The 23,640-nt window shown below is 52.9% G+C and overlaps 1 protein-coding gene across 1 annotated transcript in view; it reads right to left on the reverse strand.

The window, feature by feature from the left end:
• Positions 1 to 23,640, reverse strand: part of ASTN2 (astrotactin 2) — a gene marked incomplete at both ends in the record, with an annotated part of 256,968 nt that overhangs the window by 103,069 nt on the left and 130,259 nt on the right. The window contains 3 exons of the mRNA XM_079544565.1: positions 12,465 to 12,653; positions 14,043 to 14,209; positions 22,686 to 22,836. Of these exons, the coding sequence (XP_079400691.1) occupies positions 12,465 to 12,653; positions 14,043 to 14,209; positions 22,686 to 22,836 (507 nt within the window). The remainder of the gene's footprint in view (positions 1 to 12,464; positions 12,654 to 14,042; positions 14,210 to 22,685; positions 22,837 to 23,640) is intronic.

The following is a 23,640-nucleotide window of genomic DNA, read 5'->3' on the forward strand; positions in this document are numbered from 1 at the left end:
CGGAGAGAAAAAGACAACTGCAAAGCAAGGATGCAGGCTGCGGCCGGGCGGCACGGCCGAGGGACACCTCCAGGTGGGTTCCTGGGAGCAGTCCTAGCAAGGATGGGGGTTTCTCTCTGCCCCGTCTGCAGGCTGCGAGGTGATGCTTAACGAGCTCCCCAGAGCTGCAGCTCTCTGCTTACAGCAGAACCGCCGCCAGCCTGGGGACCTGCCTGCTGCTTTTGGCCTGGATTCCCAAAGTGTGCTGTGGGAGGGATGGCAGGCAGCGTTGAGAGGAAAGCAGCCTAATTTGCTCACGTCTCATCATGTGCAGCTTCGTGCTGGTCACCCAGCAGTGCCACGGGCACGGCTCTGCTCCAGGGAGCATGGTCACAAAAAAGTCAATGTACAGGCAGATGCCAGAAAAAGCCAAAGAGCGCAGCTCAGGCTGCAAATTCACCATTTGTGGGATCTTTCCTAACCTTAGCAGGGGTAACATTGTATAATAGGCCCCTAATGAATTGTTTCTAGAACAACTATAGCACAGAAATTATTTGAAATGGTGAGCAGACAGGGCTGCGAGACGAGCCCCTCCTGGCAAAGCCTGCACTTGCGTAGGGAACGCAGGAGGGGAGATGTTCAATATTGATCTTAGAGACAGAATATAGGCCAGGAGGCTCTGCATCGTCCCAGAGCCACAACAAAACGAGGAGGTTCCTGCAGAACCAGGTCAGCCCTCAGGCTGGCACTGCCTGCCCTCTCTCTGAGCTGATTTCCTCCCATCAGCTCTGGCTTTGGCCCCCACCAGCCCAACCCAACCCTCCTGCACCCATCCACACTCAGGGGATGCTCTGACATCCTGCTTGGAGGGACATGTCCATCTCCACACGTGCTGGTATGGCACTGGTGCAGCACCTCCTGGAACCTCCCCACTGCTCCAGGTTGGATGCAGCCAGAACAGCACACAGGGATGTAGGAGGAGAGCAGGGGATGCACCTCCCCACCCCACATCTCAAAGCTTCCAGCACCTGATGGAATCTCAGGAGCTTCACTGCAGTCACTGCCAGGGGAAAAAAATGTTTTATTTGTCTGCAGGGAAAAACCTCTTGCTCACACATGCGCTCACAATCTCCCATTGATCACACAGGGGATCCCCAGTGGCAGAGCAGTGATTTGCTGTTTTAAGCCCTGAGCAATGCAAATGGGGAACTGCAATCCCAGTGCATTCTCTACACCTGGGAGAGAAGACATGCTACGTGTGGGACACAGCTCAGCCTGCAGTGTGACAGCGTGTCACCCACAAGTGACAGCAAGGGACAGGCAGCAGAGGTGTGCCCAGCCCTGTGTGTTGCACAGGGAGGAGGGGACACCGGGGACACTGTCCCAGTGAGGGAAGGGGCTGTGCTGAGGAGCAGGAGCAGTGCAAGCAGTGCGAGGCCCATCTGTATGCACAGCTGCTGGTCACTGCTGACGCCTCTGCAAAAAGGTATTTACCAAAAAGCCGTGCTCTGCAGTGCTGCTTGCTGTAATGCCATTTGCTTTAACTGCTCTGCAGTCCAAAGGTTGGGGAAAAACAAGGGCCAAGTGCAAGTGGGTCCTGTGCATACAGACCTGGGTGTGCACATGCTCACAGCAGTGTTCAAAGCCCAAATTTCAGCAGTGCAATGGCACTTTTTTGCATCTGCTCCCCTCCCTGACCCAAAGCTGCTTCTCTCCCGGGGTGCAGCTCAGCACCACTGCACACATCCTGCTGTGTGCCACCGCTGTGCCACGCTGGGTGACGGCAGGCACCGCAGAGCCACCGTGCTGCCACCTCACCCACCGTGCTGGGGAGGGCTGAGGGGGGAACAGCCAAAAGCACTCTCTGACCGCAGCAAGCCGGGCAGTGTGCTGAGGGCCAGCAGCCGGCAGAGGGCTGCAGCTCCTCTTCCTCTCTTCTTTATTAATAACCCTGCGGTTACCCTCGCCCTCCATGCACAAACCAACAGTTTCTGCACCCACTGGAAGCATGGAGCAGAACCACGATGCTCTGGGCTCTGTCAGAACCACAGGGGAGAGCTGGGAGGGATGCAGCAGCGCCGTGCTCGTGCCCTCTGGGCCCGCAGATGCCCACCAAGCCCTGTGTATTCCGGTGGGATCAGGGGAAGAAGCAGCACACTGATCTGCTCCCAGGTCCCTGCAGCATCCTCCTGCCTCTCGTCCTGCCTCCAGCACCTCACATCACTACTGTTCAGGAATGCACACTGACCCAAGGCATCAGCTCACAGCACTCCTGCAAGGGAGATGCACTGGGGCAGCTGACAGATCCTGAGTCACTGCAGAGATAAGTGTTTCTGCCTCGCTGCCCCAATTCCCCAAGCATGCAGCCCAGCGTGCTTCCCTGCTGCATCTGTGTCCTCCTGCCCTTCTAAAAATGCACACATGCACTGGGGATTTTTGGGGGGAACCTGACCTTAAACAACAGCTCCCAGATCACACCATAAATCTGAGATACAGTGCAGTGTAGAGCTGCAGCCCTACAGCACTTATCACACAGCCAGCGGGAAGCCAACAGAGGGACCAAGGGCATCCCGCAGGATCCCACGGATCTGCAGCGTCCCTGGGGGCAGCCAGGGTTCTCTGCCTGTCTTGGATGTGGCCACGGCCCCCAGGTCCCAGAGCAGCCACATGCTGAGGAGCTGACAGAGGATGCACACAGCGCATCGTGGTGGATGGGTAAATAAATTCAGGAAAGGGCAAAAAAAAAGAAAAAAAGTTATAAATTAAAATGACCCTGCGAGTGATTAGCTGATGCCCTGAAGCATGAGATTTAATTACCCTTATCTAAGCCAGCACAGCTACTAATGTTAATCACATTATCATCCAGGGTGGCTATGTTCAGCACAGCAATGACGAGAGGACTGTGCTTTTTGCACAGCTCTGCTATGGAAGCTGGGGAGGATGCCTTCCCCTGCAACAAGAATTTGTTCATCTTGCTTCGTTCTGGCCTGCAATGGCACAGCGAGGGAGCAGTGGATCTGAGGCTGCTCGATGACAGCTTTTGAGCCAACATCCCTTCAGAGAAGAGTTCTGGAGCAGCTGTGAGCTCAGCAGAGCCCAGCTTGATCCAGGGATGGTCGGAAAGGGCTCCTTGTAATTGCACAAAGTATGATCTATGGAGTTGCTACGAGACAGACACGAGGGTGCTGTGTTTCCACAGCCACTCTGGGGAAGGTAAGCACGCCATAAATCTCCCCACATTTCTCCCTGACCTCAGGCACCAGTGATGATTTATAAACCATGCCCAGTGCTGTCCAAATGCAGCTCATTATGCCAGTGAGCCCCCACTCCCATTAACGAGATGGGACACAGTGGAGACCAAGAAGGCTTTGCCAGGCCTGGGGCTTTCCTCTAATTCCCAAACTTGGCCGGTGGGGCTGGGGGAGTGCAGACAAATGTCCTCACACTGCCATCCTTCCTGGCCGCACAGCGTGCACAATAACCACCCAACACCACACACCAGCTGCTTCGCCTTTCAGCACGGGGAGAATTAGCATTTAAATTGAGGTGCTGCAAGGAGGTAAATCACGAAGCACTGGGAATGCAGCACGCTCCTGGATGTTGGTGGGCACACGTGCTGCTCCTCGTCCTCGGGCACAGTGCTGTGCTCAGCACCACGCTCTGCCTCGCAGCATCCTCTCGGAGCCACAGAACCATCCTGTGGGAGACTGGGACCAGCAAGGACTGTGGGCAGGCACGTGGGCACCTAGACATAGCAAGCAACAAATGATGTCCACATGTGGGGCTTGAGGAAGACAAGAACACTGACGTCACTTCATGGTAAGCCAAGCCCTGTGGGTGCATTAGTGCTGCTCTTGGTCCATGACATGGATTCTCCACACTGCCCATGCCAAGCAGCATCACATCTCTCCTGCACTGCAGCCACCTGAACCCCATCCTCCTCCAGGTGGCCCCAAACTGTCTGAACACCCACCTGTCCCCTCCTCAGGCCTAGTGACCCCACGATGGGTGACGACACCACAAACCAGCAGCAGCGCCCACCGCCATCCCACTGCCAGGCACGGAGACGTGCAGCAGCACAGGGCACAGCTCCCTGCTGCCCACCACTTCCAAAACTGCAAATCCCCCATGCACAACCCCCAGACCCCACCACCAGCACCCACATCCTCACACCCAGCACCGCCCGTCGCTCACCTCCTATTATTCCCCTCCTCCACCCACTCTCCCCCTTGCTCCCCATTACACAGCTATTTATTTATTCACTACAACGCATCTCCTGGGGGTGAGCCCTCGCAGAACGCTGTGGATCTTTCTCCCACTGGAGCTCCTGTTGGGGACGTGCTGAAACGGCGCGGAGTGAAAACGAATTCAGAAAGTTGTGGTTCCCACAGCAACGTGTTGTGCCTATAGAGCAGGCAGAGCGAAGGTCTACAAAGCTGGATTTATGCCTTAATGATGGAACCGGGGCTGGAAGAACATTGCCATGCAAAAGCTCTATTTTTCACAACTTCGCAAATATACGGATGATTCCCATCGGGTTTGAAATTCCCAGTGCTTAAACTTTGCTCGAAGGTGATTTCCTGCAAGAGGTTTCAAGTGGGGAAAAATAAAATAAAAAAAAAAAGTGTTTGAGTGAGAAGGCGGTGAGGAAAAGTGGACACATCCCCGGCCTGGAGAAAAGCAGCAGAGTGCCTGTCCTGCTGCACGGCAGCCCGGTGGCAGGGCCTGGAGGTCCCATTGGTGCCAGACTCCTTGCTACCCTCACTTGATGGGAAGGTCCTGGGGATGTCCAAAGCTGCTGTGGCTGATGTAGAAGAAGCCCATTGGCAGAGGGCTGATGGGAGGATGTTCTGCTCCATGGATCTGCTGCTCCATGGGATCGGCCGTGGCTCACAGCTGCAGGGCTGACCTTGCCGGCTCCACAGCTCAGCCAGTTGTGGCTCACTGAGGTGGGTGGGAAGGTGTCGTGCAGTCAGACAGACGGACAGCCAGCCATCCTGCAGCAGCATGGGGAGGCAGTGCCATCAGCTGGGGTTTGCACGCCTCGCAGCTCCCCTCCCGCCGTTTGGTTTGGGCGCTGTTTGCAATCATCTCCTGAGTGTTGCTCAAGCAGCTCCAAGCCTGCTGCTTTCATTAGGCTTATTTGTAACGAGGCAACAAATAACAGAACTCCCACTGACTTCACAGGAGCCAGGACTGCACGCTGGGACTTCCCAAGGAGCCGGCGCGAGGCAGGTGCCCAATGCACATGCAGTGCCTGCAAGATTGGGGTCAGAGCCCCCGAAAGGCAAAGCCCCACACTGCTACAGCCTGCCAGGAACCACACACACTGCCATTCCAATGTGAATGCAGCCCCAGCTCTCTGCCCAGTGCACACATCCATTTCTATAACAATTGATCTTAAGCATTTTTTTCTCCTAAGCTTCATCATTAACCTTTAAGATGGAGATAAGGCGTAAGTGTTTGGAAAGGAATCAGAAGGGCCCCTGGATATGAGCCAGGAGCAGCGCTGAGCCCGGGCTGCACATCCTATCTCTTCAGCTCTTCTTTTGCCCTAGGGTGACTCGGACTGCTCTTGACTACCACCGCGGTATTACAAACCCTAATGAGGTTTGGAAAACAAGAAACTCACTGCAGCGTGGGAGAAACTAATAGAAATTGTTTCGTCTTCTCTCTATTAGTCATTAGAAGCAGAGGAAAAACAGCCACAGGCAGCGGCAGGGCTGTAATATCACCATGCACTGCATATGTTGGCACTCTGACAAAGGCATTTCAGTGCTGTTCAGTCGCCCGTGTTCCCTCCATGCAACGGCTGCTGTGTGCCAGCACAGATCCATGTGTGGGGCCAGTCCTGGTGCCCACAGGAGCCCCATCCCTGTGGGGCAGCCCTGAGTGCAGGATGTGGCCCAAAACAGTTTCTCCCTGGCTCCACCAGGCAGCTGAGGCCATATGGTTAATGAGCTGAAATTTGCCACTGTGTCTGCAAAGTTGCATCGCTGTATGCAAAGTTAATTAGTGAAGCCATGAAACAACGTGCTTCTTGGGTCAGGTTTTGTGTCTCATCTTCCCAGAGCAATGCACAAGGACACAGCACAGCCCTGCACCAGGCTCTGGGAGCACCTCTTCCCTTCTCCCAGCTCCTCTGTGTGCCATCACACCTAATGACAAATGGCAGTGCTGTCACACCTGCCAGCTGCTTGCTGCTGCCCTCCGGTAATGCTCAGCACTGGGGTGCATGCACAGAGCTGTGCTTTGTGCTGCTCTGCATGCAACGGGTGCCTCCACAGCTTCTCCAATCCACACTGAGGCAATGAGATGGCACAAATACCCCGAGCTCCTGCATCCAGGAGATGGTTATAGAGCTCAGCAGCCCACGGGAGGCTCCATTCATACACATAAGCATCGCTGGAGGCTGGGGATGAGGAGCTGGGTCCACTATGCTGCTGGCAGAAAGCAGGCATGGCTCAGCTTGGCTCAACTCAAATGTCCCCATGCTGCTGTGTGCATTGCCTGCAGCCAGGAGCCACAGTGGGCTGATGTAGTCCCTGGGTGGGAAAGCTCCAGTGTTGTGCTGGCACTGATGAAGAGTAGCGGTGCAGCTGCAGCAGTGTCCATGGTGCAAGCAGGAGCCTGCTCTTGGACGTGCCTCAGTCATGGCTGCCAAGGAGCTGCACACAGTGTGCTGGGAGCCTCAGCTATCACAGCTCAAAGCTGTGCAGTTGCCACACACCCAGGAGCAGCTGTGTCCTGTGTCAGAGCAGGGAAGAGGAGTGATTCCTCTCTGCGCTGCTGTAAGGCTATAAAGCCAGCAAGGACCCCCTGGGACACACTGCACTCTATGAATCTGAGCTGTTATTATTGTAAAACCAATCTCCACCCCATCTCTTAAGAAAGCAGATTAAGTATGCAATAACACCAACCATAATTAGCGTCATAAAAGTCAGCAATGGGAAAGCCAACAGGTCAGCGAGGCCATCTCCAGGGCTGCTCCCCAACAACCTGTGTGAGGGGAGCTCCGGGTGCTGCAGCAGCTCAGGATGGCAGTGCCAGCACCAGGAGGGTGCCCTGGGGTCGATTCCCTCCTGTATGGGTTTGTGCCCCTTCTCTCCCATTCTGACCCTTTCCTCATCCACAGCTCCGCACTGAGTACCCTCCCAGCACACAGCCTACTTCCAGCCCCTCTCCTGGAGCTGCCCTGGCTATGCTCCCCGTGGGCAGGGGCAGCAGGAGGGCTCCTGCCCAATTAGTGCTGCTGGTGGGTGACAGGCTCTGCTCTGCGCTGCGTGATTAGCTGTGAAAATGCAAATCCGAACTTCCTTCTCCGCAGCAGCTAACAAGATAATGAATATTTTCATCGGCTGCAGATAATACAAACATCTGCACAGACACAGACGTGCTGCAGGGCCGAGGGGAGCGGGATGGCAGCAGCTCCCTGGCACCCCTCGGGATTGGCATCTCTGATGGCAGCCAGGCATGAGCTACAGCTCCACCAGCAATGGCCAAACAGCAGACAGGCGCTGTGCTGGGTTAAGCTGCTACTGGTGGGACACAGCAGAGCAGCTCAGGGACATGCCCAGAGAGGCAACGTGACAGCAGGAGCTGCGTCAGCCGTGCCCACGCTCCCCAAAGTTGATCCACCCCACTGCTCAAGCCCCATTCCCACCAGGCACCGAATGAGTCTGAAAACCAGCAGTACACAAGCCACACCTATTGCTGACATCTCAATCAGTATTGTTTAAAAACAATTTGCTCCCTCCTGCCCAGCCCCCTGCGTTGTCCATAGGGTATCATTTGCACGAGGCTGGCTTTTGTTTTGCCACAATAATAAAAAAATGCTAACAACCCCATGTGAAAGCATGTGGCTGCAGACTGCTGGAAACACCAGCTCCGAGCAGCACCATCTGTTCTTCTGCTCTGTGGGATGCAAACTTGGAAATGGAGTGGGGCTGATGCACACAGGATGCAATAGTAAGCTAACTGATGGGGTGCTGTGCTAATTGCATTAGTCATTTACATCTTGAACTTGACTAAATCTCAGTGCTTATCCTTTTGAGTGCAGACGCACTCAAAATACGTAAGATTTGTCCATGTGCAACCATTACAAGCTCTGAAAAGGGATTGATAGGCACAGGAAAGCAGCTGAGATTTGGCCAGTAGGGTGAGGGGTGGAAAATAAAAGAGCCCAGTGGGGGTAGCAATGCCACCACACGTGGCAGCACACAGTGAGAGGCAGGGATGCTCCTGCAGTGGCTCCCAGGCACAGAATCACAGAGCCAGTAAGGATAGAAAAGATCTCTCAGATCCCCAAATCCAACCCCAGCCCATCCCACCACCCCACACATCCCTCAGTGCCACAGCTCCGTGGCTCTGCAATACCCCCAGGGAAACTGAGCCCACCGCTCCCTGTTCCAACCCTGATCACTGCACCCTGGGAGCAGGCAGTGGGGCACAGAACACAGCACTGCATCCCACCTCAGCCTCGCAAAGCTGCCGAAGCCCTACAGCCCTGCTGCCCGCTCCGGTTGGCACAGCATGGTTCAGCTCCATAGGAGCGAGGCCTGAGGCATTAACCTGCCTTGGAGAGGCATCGTTGCTTCCAACCAGCATGTCTCAGGCTTCAGAGTGTGAACAGGTAATGGAATTGCGGCAACAAATAATAAAAAGAGGAATGAAATGGGAGGCAGCCACTGGAAAAGAGATCTATCCGTTATCCCGGCCTGAAGGGTAATGGGTAAACACAGCTCTCAGGCACTGCCTGGCACACAGCTTGCCAGCACGGGAATAATAAACAGCACAATTATAACTGCTGCACTCCGAGGTTTCGAAGAGGAGGAAAAGAAATCAATAGCGTTAATTTAACTAGTTATACACTTAATGTCTGTGGTGCTGCAGGGCAGCAGGATGGCCTTGCTGGGGCTGCCAGGTGCTCCCAAAGGGCCGTGCCAGCACAGTCCCCGCATGGCCATGGTGCTGTGTGTGCCTGCCTGGTCCCACAGCACCCATGGGTGGGCACTGGGTGAGCCCTGGGTTGGGGATGTCTCCAAACGCAGCTTCTGTTGTGGCTGCCAGCACACCCTGCTGGTTTATTAAAGGCTGAGAAGTGGAGAGAGGAAGGAGCGACGGATTCAAAATTAACTTGCCAAACTCCCATTAATATTACGACAATTCTCTGCATCGGTTCAGTGACCCAGCGTGCTGCCTGGCAGCAGCAGTGAGGCTCTGCAGCAGCACACACACACATGGGCACCCATCTCTCTGCACCTCCAGCCAGCCCTTCGTGTCCCTGCCACCTTGGGGCACATTGTGGTTCTCTCTCCCTTCTCCAGAGCAGTGAGGAAGTGCAGCTCTGTTTTCCATGCAGGATTCCTGTAGGCTACACGGTTGGGTTTGCAGAGAGAATGGAGCTGCAGGAAGCTGCTTGGCATGGCACAGCTTGGCCCAGCAGCCCTGCATCCCCTACAGCCATATACCTATACACCCTATACACCCTATAGCCCCTGCATCCTCCCTGGCTATGAAAATGTGAAAGCACTCAGTGTTTAGGATTTTGTTTTGCAGCAAGGGAGCATCGCCACCAATCCTCTCCCCACTGCAGCCACCAAATGTGTACCCTTCTCCTCCCTGGAGCCATTTCAGTCACTTCTCTGCCCCATCATCTAGGAACTTCAATGCATCAAAGCTTAGGAGGGCTCACTGGGGGATCCCCATGGCACGACAGGTGGACAGGAGCTGCTCCCTGCTTTGCAGGGTGATGCTCTGGGGCAAGAGCCAGAAGCTGCAACAGGCAGGGAGCAGGGGGAGGCGCGTGGGCTCCAGCATCCCATTTGCCATGCAGCAATAAGCTAGCAAGCAAAGCTTGCTCTGCGGGTAGTAATTTGGGTTTTCTACATATTAATGGCATAAAAGCAACAGTCTGAAACTGCAAACATCTCTTAAACAAAAATCTCTATTCCCCTGTGGCAAAGAGATGGCACCAAGCAGATAAGGAAGTAACAAACAATCCATTTGGAAAATCGTCCCCCGGTGATTTGGGCACCGTGTGGAGTTCAGGCTCTGCCCTGTTGGGAGGCAAGGGGGGGAAAATCGCTCTAATCTCATCTTTAGTGAGTTGGAGCCAGTGCTGAGCTCCCGGCTAAACCCAGAGGTGTGACTGGAATAGATCAGCTCTGATCCCGTGTAGTTATGAACACTGCACAGCACTTGGCCAAAGAGAAGGAAATGCTAAAAATACAAAAGGGTGCCCAGAAAACAGAAGTGCCTGCAATAAAACAGCAACAGCAGCAGCGATGTGGAGAACTCCTCCAAGCAGAAACCTCTACTGCTTCTCCAATAAGTCTGCTGAGCAACTCAATCCACTATAGGCAAAACAACAGCCAGCGGCGCTCCCCCAGCTTGGCATCTGGATCGCAGTGATCTGTACAGTCCCATCCAACCCAAGCCATTCTGTGCTCCTATGATCTCTGCAGGCTGTTGGGTGGCCGAGGGACCACCCAGCCCCGATGGGGTGGAAGTGCTGCTGTAACTCGAGAGGCATTGCTCAGGACACTCTGCGAGAGGCACCGCTGCCTCCAGCACAAAGGCTCCCTCCCAGCACCACGCTGACAGGCCGGGCAGATCCAGAATATCCTATTTATTAAAGACACTGAAGATGGAGCAACATGGGAAGCAGACGCCATTCAGAGAACTGTCACATCTGCATAGCTAAAGGATCCCGGCGGTTATAAATCCCTCTAAAATACTCAGCCCCTTGTTCTGATAGCAGGTTCTTGCTCCTACTTTGCAGAAACAGGCTTTTAATCCCTGGTATTAGGCAGCTTCCTGCTATGTTTCAAATGCACCAAATTAAGGGCTTCTCTAACAGCTGGTGTCTTAATGCTCAGAGAGGTTCTTGAATATCTATGAAAATCAGAGGCAAATTACATCTTTTAGTTAATAATTTCTTCTCCATTAACCTCCTTCTCTTCCCTTGTTAGGGGATGATGTAATGGTGCTCCTACCGCAGAGCCCTCCGGCACGCCGGGCTGTGGAGGGATGCAGACGTGCAGGGAGGTGAGCCCTTCTCATTGCCCCCAGAGTGCTGGAAGCCCTTTGGAAGCAAAACTTGTGGCCTCAGAAACGAGGATGAGTCTCCAAGAGCCCTTTCTGACCAGGAAACCTGTATGTTAGAGCCATAGGGCTGGGGTTGGGGTGCCCCATCTAAGCTGGGCAGCTCCCCGATTTGGGAAGCTTACAGACCCCTCACACCCGCTCGACCTTGGAGCTCATGAAACATTTCAGCTCTGCGGATCTCTGCTCTGAAGGACCCACAGACCTGCAGCACGAGAGAGGGAGAGAAAGCAGAGAGGAGCCTGCAGGGAAAATTGCCTTCGCGTGCTGTCAATTCTCACTTCCAGCAAAGGCTGCAGCTCTGTTGGCTCCCAGCACTCTGCTGGCTGCCGCTTTCTGCACGCCTCGCTGCTGGTGGAGCCCGTAATTCATCTGCCATCCCCGGAGCAAAAGGGCAGAGTTCAGTGTGAATTCATAGCTAGGAAGGCTTTCACACTCAGCAGGGAAAGAAGTACCCAGCAAAGCAGCAAGGCCAGAGGCAGTAAGCACCCACAACTCAGCTGAAATCACAGGCAGCAACGAGGTCTCAGTGCCCGAATAAGGACAAAAACCTTGGTGTGCTGCAGATGCTGCACAAGAGTGAGGTCTGGGCAGAATATGGGCTGAGCGCTCCCAGCTGAGTCCTCTCCTGACAATGCTCAGCACAAGTGCTATAAAATTCATAGATCCACTTAGGTTTGCACCCACTCAAAATGTGGCTACATTCAGTAGAGGTGAAAAAAACCACATGGAAGCCCTTCTCTGCTCTCCCGACACCCAGGATCACAGAACCATAAAGGTTCAAAAACTTGAAAAAACCTTTTGAAACCTCAAAACCTTTTGAACCTCAGACTTCTGAGATGCCCAAGCCCAACCCCAACCCACCCCACCATGGCACTGACCGTGTCCCTCAGTGCCACATCTCCACCATTCTTGAAGTCCCCCAGGGGCAGTGAGAGAGAGACACTGCCTGAGGACACCCTGTGATACGTGACACTCATCTCACTTCACTTTGTCAGTGCTGTTTCTTGTTAAGCCACTGCCACAGCTTCTCCCAGAATTCACTCCCATAGGGCAATTCTTTTTCATGGCACGTGTGATTACATGGCAGAACTCACTGCAGGATGTGGTGAAGATGGAATATATCAACACTCATGGGACAACAAGGCAGAGAAAAGTCCATCAAAGCACTTGGCCAAAGGGACATCCACCAGCACAGGGAAATCCTATGCAGGAAGAATGAACAAACAGCAAAACCATGCAAGCCTGCTGCCTTTGTGCTCTCTTCCCCAAATATCTGCTGGCCAATCAGTCAGAGCTGCTGCCCCTGCACCACCAGACCTTGGTCCCATCTGCCCACCTTGGTGTTGCCCTGGATGAGAAGCAGAGTGGGGCCGTACCTGAAAGTCATCTGGAACACCTGGCCCTGGTTGACATGTTGGCTCCTGTTGTTGTAGCCGTGCAGCATCTCCCCAAAGAGTGTGTCGTTGAACTTGGCATCCGACTTCAGGCACTTGGGGCCCTCGCAGATGTCGGACAGCATGAGGCAGGACTTGCCATCAGGGGCCAGCTTGTACTCCTCCACACACCTGCAAGACCACAAGCTGAATCAGAGAGACCCTGACCTCAACCAGACCCCAACCCTGGATCCCTGACCTGGTTCTCAACCTCAGCCCCTGGGAATCACTCCATGCTGCCGAGCAGAGCTGAGCACATCACTCCTTCCCACAGCCCCCAGTGCCCTCTGATGCTGCTACAGTGCTCCGATGCTCCCCAGCCAAGAGCAAAGCCAAACCTGGAGCTGCTTCCCCTTTTTCCTCACATCAGTGCCCTCCTGCAAGGACGCAGCTCTAGAGTGTCTGCTCCCTCATTCCTTGCTCCTGCTGTCAAGCACCGTGTGGGTAAGGCAGGCACTCACCTCCCACAGTGAGGGAAACTGAGGGGCAATGTGATTCAACTACAGATACCTGCCTTGAGCAGGGATTGTGCAAAAACAAGGGAAAAGGCCTCTGCCCTTGGGGACAGATGTCTGAAGTGCCAGCTCTGCCCTGGTGCCCGCTGTGGGCTCAGACAGAGGCCCTGTCCTGCACTCAGGCTCCCTGACCCTGCAGAGGTGGTGCCCATATGGCTTTCCAGCCCCCTCTCAGGCACAACAGAGGCACCGTGCTTTCTGCTGGTGACTCAGCTGCTGCGTGATACCAAACAATAATAATAAAAGAGAAGAATAAAGGGGGGGGGAGGTGGGGGAGAACAGCCAAACAGCAGCTTTTTGACACGGCCGGCTCCTCCTTAGGGAGCTGTGCTGCACCCACAGGTCACCATCACTTTCCCATTCCTCTCTGTGCTTCTGTCCCACTCTCCCATGAGAAACTCCTTTCCATGAGACCCTTTTCCCCCTCCTTCACCCCAGTCCCTCCCATGAAGACAGGGACGAGGCCGCTGCCAGGTGTTGGCACAGGGATGGATGCACAGCCCCAGGTGGGACGAGATGCTGTGGCTGATGGATGGCGGCTGCTGGGGCCATGCAGAGGGAAGGCTGCTAAGCATCACGCTGCCTTCAGAGCATCCTGCAGCAGGGGAGATTTTCCTGAGAGCAAACGCTACGTTGTGTAGGATTATAGGATCGCGGCCAAAATCAGGGATGAAGCTCTATTTTAAGACAGTCACAAGAGCAGGGGGGGAAAAAAAAAAAAAAAAAAAAAGGAAAGAAAGAAAACGAATCCTCCACCTTCCCCCCCCTCCCCTGCAGCACGCAATGTACAATTTCTGAGTACGTTTGCAGTGAGTCACAGATCCAACCGTACCATCAGCAGAGCGGGGTGCATCTGCTCACCCCGCTGCCATCGCCTGTGTTTGCTTTTCCCTCAGGCAGAGCAGGCGCCCAATGGAAGTGAGCTCTGCAAGGAGCCCTCCTGCTGGGCATCCACCTCCTGAGAGCACCCGCATGAGAAATGGGAGCGTGGGGATGGGGGACTCACCCGCAGAACATGAAGATGGTGCTGGAGGAGGGGTCGTGGGGCAGGGGGAGGGTCTGCTGCAGGCAGAGCTGCTCACAGCCGCCGTTGAAGCCGTCTGAGCAGTCGATGCCTTTGGAGTAATCGTAGCAGCCGGTGCCATCCTTCATGGGCCGCAGGTCCTCGGGGCACTGCGGGGAGAGGGGACACGGTGATGTTACCCCCAGATCCCCGTGTTCGTGTGGTGTGGCCATAACTGCTCTGCGATGGAGGAGCGGGGAGGACGGGACAGCAGCCCCAGTGACTCAGGAGTGCTGGTTCACACAAGCAGGGACCTGGCTCTGAGTTTCAATTTCAGCTCTCCAGCTGGCTTTCCTTGTCCCAGAAGATAAAAGCCAGCAGGCAGCAAATGCTATCAATAAATTGTCACCCAGATTAAAGTACTCTTCTGCTCCGCTCCCGTTATTTATCCCTTCTCACCAAACGTGCGGGCACACAAACAACAACAAAAAGGCCAATCCTTGAGAAAATACATAAATCTTGCCGAGGAACAGCTCGCAATTAAAAATGCATTATGGAATTTCTTGAAGATGAGTTAGACTGGAGCTCGTACAGGTAGTGATGAAGGCAGGTTATAAATGGCCTCTGTCAAGCAGAAGAAAGGTTATAAAACCACTATGCTTCGTGCTTAAAAAAGAAAATCAATTTTCCATGTGAGCAAAACGCTGTACATATTAATAAAAGTTCAGGAGCCCCTGCACCCCGTGTTTGCTGTCATGGGAAGGGGCCAATGGTAGCAATCTGCTGGCACAGGGTGTGGGGGAAGTGCTTTGGGGAGAAGGAGGCAGCTCCTGTCCCCTCTGAACACCCGCATCGCTCCCAAAAAGCTGGGAGCAGGAAGCTGTCTGGCTGCATACACGGAATAAATATGAAGGAGGAGAGGATACTCAGAACAATCTGTGCTTTTTGCTGCTGAGCTGCCTGGGAAGCAAGATCGAGATAAGTGTGGTTGTGACTCCGTGTACATCATACTTATCTACTGCAGGCTCCCCTGCATCTGCGGCCCCAGGGTACAACGAGAGCTGTGCAAACTGGCAGGGACGCATCTCCACCAGGACACGTGGCACCACAGCAGTGTTCCTGTTCCCAAGCCGGGTGTGTGATCAGGCACTTCCTGGGGTGCCCTCAGGGATGCTGATGGGAGCTGCCAGGAGCTGAAGTCAGCAGGCTGAGCTCTGCACCCTGCCCAGCCCACAGGGCAAAGCCATGGCTCTTTCCCTGGGACTGGGTTAGTGGGTCATGCAGAGCCCTCCCTACCTCACGCTGCTCTGCTCAAGGAGACCCCTTGGGATGTCCCTGTTCGGCTTTTAATCACTAGCAATCATGCTTGGCTACTGTTTGTAATTGTGCATCCTAATACGCATTAATCATGGCATGCTAATAGCTCAGCACAAAATGTGCAAACGAAAGCATCCCTGCATCCGTCCCCATCCTGGCCATCCAGCAGCTGCTAATGGGGCTCCCTGGGGACAGAAAGCTGTGCTCCTCTTTGGGGACAAGGAAATGGAGGCAGCAAGCAAACCAAGCAGGCACAATGCAGGGGGTGAGAACCAGCCCCAGAGCTGGGAGTTTTCTCCTCCAGGATATCAGCAGCTCCAGCAGAAAACAGTGGATGGAGAGCAGCTGGCACAAGGAAACTTCCTGCAGGTCTGCCTGTCCACCAAGCAAAGGATTTGCAGTCAGGATACCCTGCTGTTAGAACAGAGAACTCCGGAGCCCATTTGGGTGCCTCTCTGCTCTTGCCCACAGGCTGAGAGAGTCAGAACTACCCAGAAAAACACTGTGTGCACCAACCTGGCCTCCCTGTGCTCCTTACAAAAACAGCACATGCTCTGTGTGTTCTGGGCTTTTATAAAGGACCATATCTACTATTGCTGACATTGATTTGTCTGGCTTGGGCAGCAGAGAACCAATAATTACGGAGAGTTTTAATCAATCCCACATCAATTCAGCTGCAGTTCAATTTGTGATCTGCCTTGGCAGTGACACAGGATGGGGGGCTGTGTCTGAAAATGATTAGAAAATCAATAAGTAACTCGGCCAATAATTCTGTCTGTGAGCTCGGAGATGACACGTCCCACCCCGTTCCATTGGGGAAGCCAGCATGGAAATTGAATTTTCTGTTGGATCCAGGGAGTCATAGAGATCCCAGCACCCACCAGCTCCAGGGATTCCCTTGTTACATCAGCATGGCTCATGACACAGGCGCTGAGCACCCTGACCTAGCTGTGTCCCTGTTCATTGCAGGGAGTTGGACCAGATGGCTTTTTGAGGCCTCTTCCAACTCAAATGATTCTAGGATTATGATGGAACCAAGGGATCTCACTCCAGTCTGTCAGCCCATGCTTCACGGCGATATGAGCAACAGAAACCTTGCAGTGGTGCTTGGTCCAGGCTGCAGAAAGGAAAGAGGGGATGGAGAGAGACTGCAGCTTGCCACTGCCTTGGAAAGCCACAAAGGCATCACTGTGCCAATGCAATTCCAGTGCCCTGCAGATCCACGTGGGTCATGTCACTACAGGAATCACAGAGCCACTGAGATCAGAAAAGACCTGTGAGATACACATGCATGAACGCGCTGGTTTCTCTGTGATGATGGTTCACTTTCAAAATTGCTCTTGGGATTGGAAAGAAAGCTGAGCTTCTTGTTTCCTTGTGCATTCTCAAACAGATAACACAGATTCTGCAGATAGAATGTGACAAAGCCACAAAGCCACAGCCCAGCTCCTGCCAGTGAATTTGGGAAGGCAGAGCCGAGGGCAGCTTGGTGCGTGCTCTGCTGATGGCACGGATGGACATCAGCCCACTGTCCTTGTTTGCACCAGGCAGAGCCCGAGGTCCTGCTCTTTGTCACCGCTGTCAGCAAAACAGACTCCAAGCACATGCAGGGAGCACAGATGCTGAATAAGAACACGCTATTTTTACCTGGTTCTCAGAGCAGTCTGCTTTGTTCCCTTCGAAATGATGTCACCAGGGTGCCATGGAGCGGCAGCGGGTGCAGGACCGTGTGGTTTTGGAGACGCCGAGCTGCTGAATCGCTGGCCCAAACCAAACGGGATCCCCCTGACCCACACTGTCACCCCATCAGGACCTCACCGGGTGACAGGACATCACTGTGTGACACCACGGAGCCACCTCCTGCCAACCAGAGCCCCATCCTCAGCCAAGGCAGGGCAGACGCACTGCGAGGCAGCCCCTTCCCAGTGTAAAGGCAGCCAGCATCCACCACAATCTGCACAAGACTGTTGCTTAGGAAAACATCTATCTGGATTGTTTGTGCTAGTGAGCAAAGGCCCTTTCGTTTCTTTCTCTTTTACAAAGATCATTAGCAGCGAGACGGGCGATGGGGTCACTGGAAACAAAACGTGTGTCTCATTACCGACGCGATTCCTCCTGAGAGGAGCCAGCTCTGCCCAGCACTGCCTGCTCACAGCTCCGCTCCTCTTCTCTGTTATTTAAAAAAAAAAGAATACTTAATAAAGTGTTCTGGTAAAGAGTAAAGCGTGCTTTTTATTATTCTGCTCTGTTTTCTCAATATTAGCAGCCTTTTTGTCAGGCACTTCTCCCACACAGGCTTCTGCTTCTGTCTGACTTGAATGAGCTGGGGATCCCGTACCTATGGCATGGAGGTGAGGACTCAGTCCTGCACCCAGGGGGGCGGTGGGGTCAATGGGAGTTTAATTTGCAATGCCAAACCCAACCACAACATGCTCAGATAGCCAGAGCACCAATGGAACAGATCCTCTATACTGGATGGACAGACAGACAGGCAGTGCACCAAACCATTATCCTGAGGTCACAGCTTTCCCTCCTACCCCCCAGAGCAGTGTGGGGCTCCAGCACTGGGTGTGAAAGAGTCCAACAGCACTAATGAACTCACCTTCGTTAGACACATTCTTCCTCAGCACTGAAGAACTTCTCCAGTGGGAAACAAAACCATTAATCCAGGGTACTGCTGAGGCACCAGCAAGTGCCAGTGTTTTAATGAGCTCTGAACTATGCGCTGGCATGTATTTTATTTGCTTGTTGGAGCTCAGAAATGATACAAACACATTAAATCCCTTTGTGTCCATATATATATTTAGTCAGCTTTGGTTCGCGCTGCTTCTGCCTCTCTGGATCTGAGGGGGCTTTGTGTGCCCCTTTCTCTCTGGGGCCATCCTTCCATTCATCACCTCCCTGGGCAGCAATGTCCTCACCCCCCCAGAGCCTCGCTGCAGGGAACATCCTTCCCAAAGGGCAACATTACAACCGTTTGCTGAAATAACAGTCATTATCTTCCTACTCTTTTCTCCCTGCTTCGTTTTCCATCTCAAGATCATCAGTCATTATTTTAGCTTCAGAAAATCAAACCCATCTGTTCTGCAGGTTCCAAAGCATGTGCAGTGGTAGCTCACATCCTCAGCGTGTCCCCAGGATGCCTTGCCAGCATATTTTGGAGCACACTATCAGCTCCTGCCCACTGGGGCGCTTGCTGCCCATGACAAAAGGGAGCCTGGCACCACCAGAACCCTTTGGGAGACCAGAAATTCAACTACAGATTCATCTGACCTCAGGAAACAGCCTGGGCACAAAGTTACACACCAAAATCAAGGACTGAAACCAAAGGCAAGGACCCAAACCAAAGCCCAGGAACCAAACCAAAGCCAAGGACCCAAACCAAGTGTGATGCGACCAGAACACAGAGCAACCCAATCTGCCGTGGTGCAGAGGGAAGAGGTGCCAACTGGTGACCTCTATGGAATGCCATTGCAAAAGCCAACACAAAAGATGGGATTTTATCATCTCAGTCACCTCCCTTCAGCACTGAGACCTCCAGCTCACCTCAGTGCCTCCATCTCAATAGCACCAGGGGTTTCTGCTCCCACCCATAATATGCATAAATAGTAATCTTCTGCTTCGAGGAGCCAGCAAAACTTAAGGGGGATTAGAAGAGAATGGTTTCCTCCTCATCTCCCTCCCCTGCGTGTTGTGCATCTCCACATAATTAGCTAGGTGCCTCTTAAGGCAGGGACGGATGAGTTTTTATTTTTCAATGAACAATTGTCTGTCAGAAAATGCAGATTTGATGAAGCTTAAGTGCTTTATGGGATTCCGTCAATTACATCTCAAAATTCACTGGGAAATTAGAAAAGCGTTTAATTTTGACAAGGTTGAAATGTTTTGGTTTCCACTGCTTTATTTTGTTTTTATTTCAGGTTGAACACTGGGATAATGTAACATATGACATAAAACTCCAGATGATAATGCTGGAATGAAACATTTCCCCCTCCTGCATAGGACAGAGATGTTTTGAACCAACACAGTCTGGAATTTGCAGACGTGGGGCATTTCTGCACAGTTTTTTGGGGGCTGGAACTGCCAACACCCAATGTCCCCAAGGAACATCAGCTCTCAACCCCATTCACTTCATTTCCAAATGCTCCCATGCTCTCCTTCGTCCCAGGAAGCCCCAGGAAGACTTGGGCTGGCAGCAGGAGAGCAGAGAGCCCACTGGCCTTCTCTCACTTCTAATCTCACTTCTCTGTGAATTGGTTACCCTCTTAAATTAAACCATTTCTCTGCAGTGCTTTGCAGCAGCTGAGGAGCAGCCCTTATTTTGGTGTGGAAAGGAGCAAAAGGGGAGGATTAGATCCAGACAGGCTGAGCTCAGGCTTATACGCCTATGTGGACCATGCCAAATTCTCTTCTTTCTGTGTCTGAAAAGGCCAGGACAAGCACAGCACAGGTGTCACAGTGTGGGCCACAGTGCAATTAAGAAACCATCTCCCTTCCGCACACTGTTCTCCTAGCTGATGGGTTGTCCCCATAGCCATGAAGAAAAGCAGTTTATATTGTGCTTGCAGCCAAATTGTTTATATTAGAAACACCTTTCTGCTAGCAGGACTTCAGCCTGAAATGATGCTTGATGAGGCATGGTGCAGGAACCATGCACACCAACACGGTCACCTTGCTGGGGTGGCAGAGACGAGTAATGGGAGCATTGGCATCTGTGAGCAAACCCCAGCCAAGTGACAGGTGGGGAAACCTGAGTTTTAGCCACATTGCAGGTGTTCCCTTCATTCCCTCAGGTCCAATTCACAGCATTTCAACTTAAATTATAAATGAGCAACATGCAAGGGTCAGGCCCTCTCCCTCCTCCTGCATCCTTTCCCTCCTGGCTAGCAGCTACCCACGTCCTGGAAGGAGGGCTCAGTGATATACATTTCTCTATCAGCAATAAATAACCTGTCTTGTTCCTCCCCTACGGTTCCTCCTGGTTTGCTGTGATCCTGGAAGCTCGCACAGCTGCACTCAAGACCCACTGGGTCTAGAGATGCTCACTGGGGTTTTGTTTTCCTTGGGAAGTGATTGTGGCATCCCCTGACTGACAGCAGCTCTGGGTACAGCAAGGAGAAGTGGGATGTAAACAGACACAGAGTTTGGGGGTTGCTCTGCTATTCTGCAAGGTAGAGCTCAGAGCCAAGGCACCATTCAACAGTTCCAAACAAAGGTCACAGCGAGGTGGCAACCTGTGCTTCTTGTAATTACCCAAGCAATAAAAAGCCTCCGATAAGTAAAGAACTGCAGAAGAGCATTATGCACGAATGCCACCTACTGGGTGCAAGGAAAAATAACAGAAAAAAAACACGAGAAAGGTGAAAAGAGCCCTGTGGGAAGCGGGCTCAGAACCCTGGGTCCGTGCACTGAGGCTTTAATGGAACAGTGTGCTTGGGTCTCATTCAGAAACCCAAAGAGCCTCAACCAACACCTGCAGGCAACTGCCCCGACACTTGCCCATGTCCTCTAAAGGCCAAGCAGTTGGGTAATGGCAGGGAACGTTCTGCTGAAAGCCCCAAGATAAATGCATCCTCCATCCTTGCAGAATTACTGGAAGCTGCGCTAAGGGCACGAAGGAACTGGTAACAGATGATGATTATAAATAAAAGGAGTAAGAAATCTTTGAGATTTGTGCTGTTCCCTGGTCGAGCTGCGAGGCTCCAGCTCTGCTGTGTATTAATTGCTTACAAGCCCACATGTATATTTTATGCTCGGTACCTGCCTGGAACATTTGTTGGATTTAGCTTTGATTGATGAACCACTGATTATATACTTCTGTGGTCCTCAGCAAATTAATAAACTGTTGACTGGTAAAGATTAACAACATGTCATGATTTGAGAAACAGTGTCCAGAGTAAAGCTGAAGAAAACCTAGCGCTAAAATGAGCAGGCGAGTGCTCCCTGAACTCTATAAAAAGGGGATAGTTTAATTAAATTACATCCCGATATTGCCCATAGCACTCACCAAATTGGCAAATTGAGTTCACGGCAGTTCAGCTTTAAAACTAACTGACATTCCTGCAAATGTACAGCAAATGAGCCCATCCCTCCCGGCACCGCGAGAGATGCTGTCACCAAATGACTGTGGCCGAGGGGACACGAGGGTGAAGCTGGGTTACCAACCCAGCTCCCATCACCTGCAACCTCATCCCGTGCCATGAACACAGCCCACAGGGAGCCTGGGTGGAGGAACCATTGATTTATGCCTTTTTTCCCCCCCAGGGAATGGCCACGTTTCTCTCAGCGCTGCAATTCCTGGGCTCCTGGGGAGCAGGATGGACCTTGAGGTGATTTCCCCTCCTTCCTGCCGGATGTGTTTTGTTCCCTTTAAAACCAGTCCCATTGAACCATTACAAAAGCCAGGGGGGCTGTTTTCCCTGAGTGACGCGGTTTTCAATTTCTGCCTCTCCGTGTGCCGCCGTGGTGAGCGCTGCGCCTGTAATTTATTGACAATTTCTATCTTAATATATCCTGACTTTTAAAAAGAGGCGTCTCTTCCCAGAGGCACAGGGCAATCAGAGCCCCGATTGTTTCTGACAGCGTCTGCGAGGCACAATTAGTTTGCAGAGCAAAATAACGGTGGGAAAAAGAAAAAAAAAAGGGGGGAAAAGAAAAAATAAAAAGATATGCCAGAAACAGAGCCCCTCCCTGGGAAGGGGTAAAGGAAGAGAACAAAAGGAAACAACGATCGGAAAAGAAAGCAGAAAAGGGAGAGGAATAGGAAGGAGGAGACAGCAGGCGCTGCGGGGCCGGGTGCTGCCGGTGACACATCAGGCTGTCGTGCTAAATGGCCTTAACAAGCAATTGGAGAAGGGGATAATGAAAATGCCGCCCCGGAGACGGCACCACTCCAGTCTGACCTTTCCAGGCTGCTGCCGTGTGTAAACATCTTCAATAAATAAAGAGACACTTAACTCCTGCCTCGGCGGGGGGACAGGCTGAGCCTGCAGAGCCAGGGCTGGGACAGCAGGTGATGTCCCTTCTGCTACAGGCACAGCGGGCAGCCCCACAGGCACCTCCCCACCAGGCACAAATTCCGTTTTATCCCTCTGGCTTTTCCACACCCAATCCCCAAATCCCCAGCCCCAAAGTCCCTAAGGCAAACTTCCCACCTGGGATTCACTGCCAAGAGGGGACGGGGCAGCAGCGAGCACCGCACACATCCATCCCTCTGGGCATTGCTGCAGGCAGCAAGCAGTGTGTGCCCCCAGGCAATGCAGGCAGCAAGCAGTGCGTGTCCCCAGGCAATGCAGGCAGCAAGCAGTGTGTGCCCCCAGCTGTACGTACCACGCAGCCTGTCGAATCCACCTGGCGATCCGAAACGCATTTGAAGTTGCGGGTGCAGCCGCCGTTGTTGCGGGAGCAATCCCGGACCGGCCCGAAAGAGGAGAGCAAATCATTGATGGTTTCAAAGTAGGTGGACAGCATCGCTTCTTCCCTTGGAGAGAAAAGGCACCGTTAGAGACAGCAGGAGGGGCAGGGAGCGGCAGCACGCAGTGTGGCACTGCTGTATCTCACCCACAGAGGTGAAATCATGGCGTTGTGATGGAAACCCACCTAGAGGAAGCTTGCCAAGACGAGGAGTCTATGGTCTTGCTGTGTGTTTACATAATTTGCTGTGTAACTTTGACATCCTTGACCTAAACCAACCTGCTCTGAGTATGCCTACGTCATTTTCATGCAAACAAGAGGCCTTGTTAGCATCACTGATGTGAATCCAACCCCCTACTAACCAACAGTAAATCCACAACAGCGAAACTCCTGGCTGTGCTACACCTGAGCCAAGCCTCCCAAGCCCCGCGCCTCACCCAGCACACGGGGATTCCCCAATAGGAATTAAAGCCACACAAACTCAGCTTAGTGTTTCCTGGGATGTGGCCGGGGACCTGGGCTCTGTCCCAGGGCTGTGGGCTGCAGCTCTGTGCTGCACACCCCAGGCACAGCTGTGATCTTCCTGAAGCGAGCACGAAGCACAAACCCCAACGAATTCAATGATCGCTGAAAGACTTGAGTTGCTCCCAGCCCTGCCTCGCTGTGCTGCTCACACAGCAGATTTTGTCTGTGACAAAGCACTCCTGCACTTCTTTCTGCTGGGTTCTGGCAAAGGGAATGCAGATGCTTATTGAGAGCTTTGAGCATCTCCAAGGTATTTTTCATCTTCAAAGCACACTGTATATGTTAACAGATTGCTGCAACGCACCGTGGGCTCCAGATCCGGTCCCCATCTCACCAGCAGTGCAGA

The sequence above is a fragment of the Tetrao urogallus genome, assembly GCF_951394365.1.
Source record: "Tetrao urogallus genome assembly, chromosome: 19".
Lineage (NCBI taxonomy): Eukaryota > Metazoa > Chordata > Aves > Galliformes > Phasianidae > Tetrao > Tetrao urogallus.